Raw genomic sequence first — 10,980 nt, 5'->3', positions numbered from 1 at the left:
CTCGCGAAGGTAGGGAGGAGATCTTGCATATGGAAGAGGATGAGCACGAGCTGTATGGCATTGAAGATGAATTTGAGGAGCAGTTTGCGGACGAGCTGGAGGCGCTGGCTGAGCTGCAAGGTGGGGGCTGATGGGCTTCTCTTGACGGTCACAGAGAATTCTGGGCTTGAGAAAGAGAGGCGGAAATGAGGGAGGGGCGGGTCTGTCGCTTTTTTGCAGCAACACCTCCTGTTGCATTTACCGAAACACAAGTATAACCAGGAGTAAAAACAATCCAAAATACTCACCAGTAGTATGTATTCAAGAACTCCACCAGTATACTTGGGGGACAGGTCCTGGCCCTGAGGAGGTTCCAGTCTAAAATTCAGCAGAGGAGGAAAGGCATGTTTGTCCCCAGTTCTATACCGTACTTGTCCACTTAGAAGTAAATCACATTTGGTTCAGTGGGACTTGCTTCCAGGTAAATGTATATAGGACTTTATCCTCATTACATCAGCAAAATTGTTTATAGATCTGTATAAATAAACAAACAAACAGCAAAGTTCCAAGCAGTGTTCATAATAAAATTGTGGCTAAAATGCAACTAAAATCCAGGAAACTATTTTTTAAAAAAACACCCACCCATAAAATCAGTGAAAACTTACTTAAACAGGTATATAAAACAATGTGCAGGTGCATCCCTTCTAAAAGGCAGGCTTCTTGTAAAATTAGAACAGATATTTTCTGACATTTCTAAAAATGCAAGTTCTGCAGATCAAAGCAGTCAAAGTGGTGCAGTCAATCTCCAGTATGGACAACTCAACCCATAATGGACTTTTTATGCAAATAGTAAAACCTTGAACTTGGCCCAGTAGCAAATTGTCTGCCAGTGCAGATCTTGGAGCACCAGTCTTCTTTGGCGATCACACGTAGCAGAGGACGATTGTCTTCCATGAACATGATCTTAACAATGAGTCCATAAGTGGCTGTGGAGGCCAATTCTGGATCCACACGTCCTTCCACAGTGGGGACATAGGTTTCCAGGTGGGAGTTGATCACGGTGAGAATTTTCCAAACGTGTCTTCCTCTTAGCACGTTTCTCCCTTTCGTTCTGAGTTCGAGAGTCTTCAAGGTCCATGACACCTTTGGTAAAGGCCGTTCTCCAATTGGAACGCTTGTGGGCCAGTGTTTCCCTGTTGTCGGTGTTTGTACTACATTTTTTTTGGATTTGCCTTGAGAGAGTCTTTAAGCCTCTTTTGTTGATCAGCATTACACTTTCCGTTTTTAAGTTCGGAATAGAGTACAGTGGACCCTCCAGATACGAACTTAATTTGTTCCGGGGGTCCGTCCGCAACCTGAAAAGTCAGTATCCAGAGGTGCCATTTGTGCACACACACACACACACACACACACACGGCGCAATAGAGCGCTTCTGTGCATGAGCATGAGTCGAAACCCAGAAGTATACACTTCCGGGGTTGACTCATTCACAACTCAAAGTTTATGTATCCGGAGGGATACGTAAGTAGAGGTACGACTGTAGTTGCTTTGGAAGACGATAATCAGGCATCCGAACAACATGACCAGTCCAATGAAGTTGGACCAGTCCAATGAAGTTGATTTTGAAGAATCATTGAGTTACCAATACTTGAACTACTGTGGTAAAGCTATAACGGTTACAGTTATTGCTACCAGGTTTGGTACAGTTAATAGCAAATTTTATAGCAGCTCTTTTTTTTAGCAGAGCTCATCTCTAAATTACCTCACAGAGCTGGCATGGGACCCCACTGTAACTCCTAATGGATCGTTAGATAATCTGACCTATTTCTCTTTTAAAAAAAGAAAAGTTTTGCCGTGCCACCAGGTATGGCCAAAGACAAAGTCATGCTCTCTGTGGTTTTCAACCCCTTTCTTTCAGAAGAAGCCCCTTCGGCACCCTCCCATAAAGTGTCCAAGTTCCGAAGCAGAAAGCGTACGTTTGAAGAGGCCCTCACTGCCGGGGATTTGGTTAAGGACTCCAGCCCTGTAGCTAGCCACCCATTCATGGGAAAGGCTTCTCAAGGCCAGGTCCTCTCTGAGGAGCCCGTCACCCATCTTGGTCTGAAGTCTGGGAAGCAAGAATGCCTTGCAGCAGAGCCAGAAATCTCTCCAAGTCAGCTTCTCCAGGAGACTGCTGCTACTCAGAGTAGGTTTTGCTGTGTGCTGTTGAGTTTTTCATGCAAGTACTGTAGTGCTAATTTGCTTGATACCAGCTTGGCAGGAGGTCGTCTTATTAATATCCTGCTTTTCTTCTGCAGGGCTCAAAGCAGCATAGTGTTTTGTTAGTCCTCCACTGTATCCTCACAAGCCTGTGAGGTAGGCCAAGCTGAGGGACAATTACTGGCCCAAGACCATTCCATGGATGAGTGGGGGATTTGAGCCTGTGTCTACCCGATCCTAGTCCAACACTAAGCACTATACACGCTGTCCCTATAACGTGTGGGGGCAATAGGGTCTTTTCTAGGGCCATCTGTCAGGGACTCTTTAGCTGTTGTTCCTGCATTGCAGTGGGTTGGATTATATGGCCATAGGGGTCCCTTCGTGCTCTTCAATTCTATGAGATCTTCTGGCATGTCAATTTTCTTCCTGCTCCGGCATGCTATCCCTCTGAAGACCAATAGGCCCACATTGTTGTAAAAGCTGTTCACGTCATTTTGGGTCTGACAGCTCCAAAGCCAAAGCGCCAACGGAGATTCGAAGCCGTGAAGAAGCTGGATTTTGGGACACAGGAAGAGCGAGCTATTAAAGAGCCACTTCAGAATGGAGCATCTCTCTCTCTTCCTCCAGGTGCCAGTTCTGAACTGCAGGATGAAAGGTGAGCGTTCTGGTGGGAAGAGGAGAGCGTTGTTGACTCAGTCTGTTGCCCTCATTGCACAGTTTTCAAAATCTCAATTAGCCCTGCTGAAGTAATTGAGTAGCCTTCTCCGACCACCTGGTGCCCTCCTGGTGTTTTTATCTAAAATTCCCATCAGCCCCAGCCAACACAGCCAGTGGCCGGGCATTATGGAAGTTGTAGTTCGACAGGTCTGGAGGGCACCAGTTTCTTGATTAAATAGTAGGGTGTTTTTTTTGTTTTTGTTTTTTGTTTAGCTTTTATCAAGTGCCTAAAACTAGGCACTGTATGAAATACGCAGCATAGCATGGGGTCGGTGGCTTAGCTGGCTCCTTGGTGTAATGTTGGTTCTTCCTATGATCATGGTTACCATCATGTTATGACACAAGGATCTCAGGATGATGTCACGACATTTGCCAAGCTGATTTGGGTAGTCCCAGCAACATACAGGCTCCCCAGCTTGTCATGCTCCAGGTGGGGCCCTGAGTTAGGCGGGGGTTAGGGTCTCAGTCCAATGAGAATAAAGCCTTTTACCAAAACACCTAAGGGAGCAGGGTTCAAGGTGCATCATAATCTCAACAAGCCCAATGTGTAAAGCACAGAGAATCAGTCTAGGTCCTAAACATTATGCAGAAACGTAGTCAGGAAAGGTCAGTATCATAGGGAGTTCAGCAAGGAGGAGAGACCAGTGTTGTTTCCAGCAACAGAAAGGTTAAAGATGGAGGCCTTATATATGCCGTCCTCCTAGACCACACTCTAACCTCAGCTGCCAGCAGTGAAGGAGTGTCAGGGATTGTTTATGCATGAGTAGACCAACTTGAGTCTGTAGACATATGCTGTGTTGTCACTCTGACCTGGACCCAAAGCTTTTGATGCCAGCACTTCTTGAGAAGACCGTTTCAGAGGTCTTCATCAGGTGTCAACCCAGAGGGATCTTCGATGGGATCCTCCACATTGGAGTCAGAGACACTGCCTGCTCCTCAAGGTCTTGTAGGACTTTGAGGTCCTCAACTCTGAGGACTTCATGTCTGGTGCCAGGTCAGCGTTAGGCATAACGCAACCCTGGAACACAGTTAAGTTTCAAACACGTCTAGTGTTTCTACTTGTTCCCCAAACTCTGTTCTGATGTCATGTTTTGAAGGATGGTGTTGAGCCCTCTGATGATTCTTCTCCCTGTGTTTCCTGGACCTCAAAGGACTCACTTTGAAGCTCTTGGGATCCCAGATGGCACGGGGGTGAGTGACATGTTCCCACTGCATGTTACACCACCAGAAGAAAAATGCAGCAGGAAGGTCCTCAAGCGACCACCCATCCTGGGAGACTATATCAACGTGACCTCCACCGACGGCACCCGAGTCTTCATGGCTGTGAAGGATGATGGGATGGGAACGCAGGTACCAGCAGGACCAAGAAACAGAGCTCTTCTGCAGCTTGCTACATCCACCCTCTTCCTTTCACTGCTGCAGCTCAGGGGGAGGTGGGCAACCTTCTATCCTCCTGACGAGACTGGCACTTAATTTGCGTGAAAATCTGTTCTGTTTTCTGCAGCTTTCCAGCTCGGTTGGGTGGAACAGAGAGAGGCCGCTTCAGCTATTGGGTGTCCCATTCTCCTATGTAAAGGAACAAGTTACTGAAGAGGTATTGCCCTTTTGTGGTTTCAGATCGTTAGTTTGTTTTGATACTGATAACTGTTCTTACCCAGTCCAGATGCAACAAGAAACTATGGTTAATTAAACCTTCAGTCATGGTGCAACAAAAAGGGGAAGAGCAGTGCACAAGACCTGTGTGTGTGTGTCAGTTTAATGTGCTGAGATGTGTACCAAAACTGGGACTTTTGACCTCTCCTGGTCAAAAGTCAGCCAAACCCCTTTTGAACAAACCACAGTGGAGTGGAACATGAGTCAAGACTGTGCTCCTTATAGCCCACTCAAAATGGGATGTAGAACACCAATGAAGAACCTGTGGCTTTCCCTATGTCATTGGACTCCAGCTCCCAGGATGGCCCAGGATGATGGGAGTTGTAGTCTCGCCACATCCAGAGGGCCACAGGTTCCACGTTCCTGACGTACAGAATAGCCCAGCTAGATCCTTCGTCCAGTTCAGATTTTGCTTTTAAACAAAAACGCACCTTAAAAGCGAAGGATGAAATGCCTGTCATGCAACACAACCACACACTCGCCGTCCTTCACTACATGAGTGTTTTTGCTTTTCGTTTTACATTCTCCTTTTCATTCCAGCGCCGGAGACAGATCCGTGAGTCTTCACAGAAGCTGATGGAGGTTCTGAACAGGTGGGCTTGGTGGTTCTTCCTCCGAATGGCTTTTCTAGGGTAATAGGAAGCTGAGTTATACCGAGTCAAGGCATTGCTTGAAATGGGTCGGTATTACCTATGACAAAGATGGGAAGCTTTTTTTATTTTGCTTCAAGGACCCACATTAACTGGTAGGCAACATTCTGGGGGCTGCTGTCCAGTGATGGGCGGGGCCAAAGGCAAAGTGGGTGGAGCAGTGATGCTGAGACCTTTGTACAGTAGTGCACTGTATATTGGAGCTGCGCAGAAGTCTGAGGTTTCTGCACACCCTCTCACATCTTGTGGTCCTCTATCCAGGCCAGCAAGAGCTCAAGGACACATCACAGCCAGGTCAGAGGTCTTGGAAGAGGGGGTGGAGGATAGGACTTGCAAATGGGTGTGGCCCAGGGAGAGTCCAAGGGCCAGATAAAGCCCTGGAGGGCCACATTCCCCCATCTTGTCTATTCTGACTGGCAGTGGCTTTCTCACACAACCTGGGACTTTCTACCACTCCACTAGAGCCCTTTCTCTCTCTCTCTCTCTCTCTCTCTCTCCTGGATTGGCAAGTTCAGCCTTGGACAGCTATAAATACACAGGCAGAGGCATGTAAGTTTGCTTGGATTCAGAACAGATAAAAGAAGTTATTTCCTCATGCAGCGCAGAGTTAAACTATGGAACTCGCTCGCACGGGAAGCAGTGATGGCCACGAACTTGGATGGCTTTAAAAGAAAATTGGACAAATTCTTGGAGGATAAGGCTTTTGAGGGCTACTGGCCATGATGGTTAGGCTCTGCCTCCACAGTCTTAAGGCAGCAATGCTTCTGTGGTTGCTGGAAACCACAAGAGGGGAGAGGGCTCTTGTGCTCAGATCCTGCTTGCAAGTTTCCCCTTGGGGCATCTGGGTGGGCACTGTGAGATTAGGATGCTGGACTAGATGCTGCATGGGACATTGGCCTGATGCAGCAGGATGTTCTAATAGATGAGCAGGAAGCTTTTTGAGCTCTGCCAATCGGTAGCCTCCCCACACAGTAATATAGTGCTTTCAAAGTAAGTCTTCCTTCTTGCAGGTGTCTTGGGGATGAGGAGACTCAGATCGAAGCCTCGGCCCCCAGTGAGGAAGAAGGGAAGACTGACACAGCAGAAGAGGGCGGGGAGGAGGCTCAGGGGTCCCTCTGGGTTGATCGGTTTGCTCCCAGGCATTACGTGGAATTGCTCAGTGATGATGTAAGAGTTTCTCGTCAGCCGTTGCTCTTCAGGGGGTGCCATTTCTCCGTGCAGCTTGCAGCTGCCTTGCAGAAGCGCAGCAGTTGCAACTGAGTATAAAATTCCTCTAGGGAATCCAGATGTCTTTTCTAAGTTTCTAGTCCCTGTGGTGGTAAAGAAAAGCTTGAGGGGGGGGGAGTCTGGTGAAAGTGGAAGCTAAGAAGGTTTCATGAGAGTTTAAGGGGAGACTGTTTCCCTTCATCATTCAGTAGTGCCCCTGTAGCACAGTTTTACCACCCAACACGTTCTGAATAGTATATGATTGAAAGTTTGCATGTTCTCTCAGAAGCAAGGCCTGGCCCCAATATAAAATGGGTAAAGCAGTTTGTTCTTAAGCCTTCTCAACCCCCTTTTTGGCATTTTACCTGAGTATTGCTACTTACTCATTGCATTTTGCCGGGAGGCTTTGGTGTAAAGGCTGCCCTATGTTAGGCAACTCACAAATGAAAATAATAATAATTAACATAAACAGTACTCAGAGGAGGGCCTCCGAAGCTGACTGGAAATTTCTGTGTGTTTTGCCACATTTGAGGACGGTTGACCTGACCCTCTTCTCTCTCCCCCTCAGTACACAAATCGCTGCCTTTTGAAGTGGCTCAAGCTTTGGGACACGGTTGTGTTTGGGAAGGAGAAGCCCACCAAGAAGCCCCAGACAAGCACTGAAGCTCACCAGAAATCCAGGCACCCCAAAGAGCAGCAGAGCAAATGGAAGAGCAAAGCCCAGTTGACAGAGGAGGCCCTGGAGGCCGAGCTGGACCATCACAACCGGCCAAAATACAAAGTGAGAGAGGCTGGCTGAGGTGGAGAAGGGCGTTGGGGCCAGGGAGTTGTCCACATGGATCCTGCAGGCACCTGGACAACTTCTAGGGCACTTGCAAAAAGGTCTCAGCAAATATCGCCTCAAAAATCCACAAGAGGCTGTTTGCTTGGCCTAATCATTTCCAGTTTACGCTGCCTTGGCCTCTCACAGTAAACGCATGGCAGGCAGATCCGGAAAAGTCGTCCTACGGAAAGGCAAACAGCTGCAATTCTTGATGTTCTAAGTGTGGAGGAAACGAGAGGGGTGACCCCTCTTTGGAATACCCTTCTCCACCGAAGGAGTAGATGCAAAATGGAAAGCCAATGCAGTGATTAAAAGTTGCAAAAAGAATGTGCAGGCTGATCCCATGCATATTGATCCACACGCGCCCCCCCCCCAACTAGAAGTTGTGGATATCCAGTGACATTGAAGGTTGGAAAATTCAGGGCAGATAAATGAAAGGACTTTTTCATGCAGCACAGAGTTAAATTCTGGAACTCCCTCCCACAGGAGGCAGGGATGGCCACCAACCTAAGGGTAAAGGTAAAGGGACCCCTGACCGTTAGGTCCAGTCGTGGACGACGCTGGGGTTGCGGCGCTCATCTCGCTTTACTGGCCAAGGGAGCCGGCATACAGCTTCCGGGTCATGTGGCCAGCATGACTAAGCTGCTTCTGGCGAACCAAAGCAGCGCACGGAAACGCCGTTTACCTTCCCGCTGGAGCGGTACCTATTTATCTACTTGCACTTTGACGTGCTTTCGAACTGCTAAGTTGGCAGGAGCTGGGACTGAGCAACGGGAGCTCACCCCGTCACGGGGATTCGAACCTTCTGATCAGCAGCCTCTGTGGTTTAACCCACAGTGCCACCCGCGTCCCTGGCCACCAACCTAGATCGCCTTAAAAGAGGATTAGACAAATTCATGGAGGGGGCTTTTGAGGGCTACTCGCCACAATGACTATGCTCTGCCTCCATGGTTTCAGGCAATGATGCTTCTGAATCCCTGTTGCTGGAACCACAGGAGGGGAGAGACTCTTGTGCCCGGGTCCTGCTTATGCGTTTCCCAGAAGCATCCGGTTGGCCACCATAAGAACAGGATGCTGGATGGGCCACTGGCCTGATCCAGCAGGCTGTTCTTCTGTTCTTAACCTCTTGCACTACAAAAATTGGAATAGGAGCTTAGATCTACACCTAGTCGTAACAAAGTGAAAGTTGAGGCTGACCCTACCATGGATAAAATGTTTGGGGAATATGTTCTAATTCCTTTTTTTTCCTTTTAAGGTGCTTGTAAGATTTGCTATAAAGCCCTGTATTTTGATGTTATCGTGGCTTTTCTCTTTGTTTGTTGCCTGCAGGTTGCCCTCCTGTGCGGACCACCCGGCCTGGGGAAGACCACTTTGGCTCACGTCATTGTGAAACATGCTGGGTACAACGCAGTGGAGATGAATGCCAGGTGAGCCAGCCAAGGAGCCTTTTGCCTTTCTCTGGGTTCCCTTCCACCTGCAGTTCTGGTACATTCAGGCTAAACCACTGCAAGAATACAAATGCACTGTGACTAGAGTACTAGATGGAGGCGTCACAGGTTCATGTCCCCTCTAGGCCCTGTGGGTGACCTTTTGGAGGCTCAGTTGTTTCCTTGTCACATCTGTGAAATGGATGCAAGTTGTGACATAAGTTACAGGCTTGGCTTAAGCCACTTTACAGGCTGTATTCCTTTATTTCATATGTGGGGAACCTTTGGTTCAGTACAATCTGAACTACAACTTCCATCATCCCTGGTCATTGGCCATGCTTGCTAGGCCTGATGGGAGTTGTAGTTCAGGTTGTACTGAACCAAAGGTTCCCCACACCTGCTTTGTTGCAGAGTAACAAAAGGACAAGATCCTGCCTCGAGCAGTTCAGAATCTAATATTTGACAGCAGGAGCAGCAAAGGACGGCAAGGCAAGGAAGCAAATGTGTGGTTTCAGATGCACATGTTCGGATTAGATTTACATGGTAGGACATGAGAGGTGATAGGCTGAGCCAAAGGCTTCACCGAAATGTTGGGTTTTCAGCAGGAATTTTAAAGTAACATGAAAGGTGGCACTACGCAGCTCTCCTGGGAGACAATTGCAGGCCAGCAATTCTCTATCAGGCCCCCTCACCAGAAAAGGGGCCAGCTTTGGATCCAGCAGATGTTGGGAGATTCAGGACAGATGAAAGGAAGTACTTCTTAATGTTGAGCATAGTTAAATTATGGGGTTCAATTAGCCACTATTGGCGCACTTCTGCCAACCTTTCTGAGGCAGGGTTTTTGTTTCAGCGATGACCGTAGCCCAGATGTCTTCAAAACGCGGATTGAAGCAGCCACCCAGATGAAGTCTGTGCTAGGAGCTAACGAGAAGCCCAACTGCCTGATTATCGATGAGATTGACGGGGCTCCTATGGTGAGAGAGAGAGAGAATCTCTTCATGTAAGGTGGAGAGTGTGTGTTGGCCATGAGGCCTCCCCACCAAGAATTTACCTTTCCTTCTGTTCTGCCCCATTCTCTTCTTCAGGCATCCATCAACGTGCTGTTGGGCATCATCAACCGTAAGGCAGCAGAGGTGGAATCAAGCGGGACAAGCAGCAAGAAGAGGCGAAAAGAAGGGGGGCTCCTTCTGCGGCCAATCATCTGCATCTGCAACGACCAGTAAGAGTCCACCTGGGCAAGTGTGGCATAGTGGTTAGAGAGTCAGACTAGGACCTGGGGGAGACCAGGGTTCAAATCCCCACTGGGCCATGAAGCTCACCGGGTGACCTTGGGCAAGTCACTGCCCTCAGCCCAACCTACCTCACAGGGTTGCTGTGGGGATTAATTCAGATGGGGAAGAACTATGTACGCCACCTTGAGCTTGGAGAAAACAGTGGGCTATAAATGTAATCAAATAAATAAATTCACACGTATGGGAGCATGGCCACACTACCTGTACAGTGGCTGAAGCAAAGCATTGTGGGAATGACATTGGTCATCCTGACTGGTTACTGTTTATCGGTAGGGGCCTAAAAAGCTTCATTTCCCACATTAGGCCTGCCAGATCTTGGGGAGAAACGTCTCCTGAATTTTCAAAGCTGAAAAATCCCATTATTAGATTTCAAACCCTGAACATGTGTATCTTTTGTGTCACTCCCACCCACCCTTTGATTTCTGTATTCTTCTTTCTCTGGACTAAAAACTCCCTCTCCCCTCAGCCCTGACCAACTCTACTCTCAGAACCTTTTTGTCCACCACACTGACAGCCAGAAACTTGCACTACATACAAATTAGAGATGAGGAAGAATGGCAAACTAAGCTGTTGGACTATGTCGAAATGGCAAAACTGACCGGAAAGCTCAGGAACCAAGAAGACCAAAACTTCAATAAAGAATGGGGGGGAATTATAATTTCCTTGAGAGACCACTGTAAGCTGATGTGAACATTTGCAGGATTACAATAACACTTGTAACGTGGAAGATATTATGGACAAAATGGAGAGACATAAATTTTGGGTGATGAAATAATACGCAGTTGAAAAGGTTTATAATAGGACCCATGGAGGGGAAGGTGGGAAGTCTAGAGATTCAGAGAAATCTCTAAATATGGATATTGCAGTTTTGTATTGTTATAACTCCACACTTGTAAAATCAAAGAAAAATTATTTTGAAAAACAAATTAGAGATGAGGGTGCAAATGAACGGATTGCATTCCGAAAGCAATGTCCTAAAGCCCCGGCATGCTCTGTGATGAACAGATCTCATAAGTATCTGTGTTAGGCCCATC

General features: G+C 47.7%; 1 protein-coding gene across 4 annotated transcripts in view; it reads left to right on the top strand.

Moving 5' to 3' along the window:
- Positions 1-10,980, top strand: part of CHTF18 (chromosome transmission fidelity factor 18) — a 39,336-nt gene that overhangs the window by 200 nt on the left and 28,156 nt on the right. Inside the window, exons 2-12 of one of the 4 annotated variants that reach the window (XM_035131915.2) lie at positions 10-120; positions 1,898-2,164; positions 2,686-2,833; positions 4,047-4,245; positions 4,400-4,489; positions 5,089-5,141; positions 6,209-6,365; positions 6,973-7,185; positions 8,557-8,654; positions 9,505-9,628; positions 9,740-9,873. In XM_035131915.2, coding sequence (XP_034987806.1) covers positions 30-120; positions 1,898-2,164; positions 2,686-2,833; positions 4,047-4,245; positions 4,400-4,489; positions 5,089-5,141; positions 6,209-6,365; positions 6,973-7,185; positions 8,557-8,654; positions 9,505-9,628; positions 9,740-9,873 — 1,574 coding nt within the window. In that variant the 5' untranslated portion in view covers positions 10-29. The remainder of the gene's footprint in view (positions 1-9; positions 121-1,897; positions 2,165-2,685; positions 2,834-4,046; positions 4,246-4,399; positions 4,490-5,088; positions 5,142-6,208; positions 6,366-6,972; positions 7,186-8,556; positions 8,655-9,504; positions 9,629-9,739; positions 9,874-10,980) is intronic. The other 3 variants (XM_035131917.2, XM_060282989.1, XM_035131916.2) reach the window with 3 other exon arrangements.

Source organism: Zootoca vivipara, chromosome 14 (genome assembly GCF_963506605.1).
Source record: "Zootoca vivipara chromosome 14, rZooViv1.1, whole genome shotgun sequence".
NCBI lineage: Eukaryota > Metazoa > Chordata > Lepidosauria > Squamata > Lacertidae > Zootoca > Zootoca vivipara.
The sequence above is the reverse complement of the archived record's forward strand: the minus strand, read 5'-3'. Positions and strand labels throughout refer to the sequence as shown.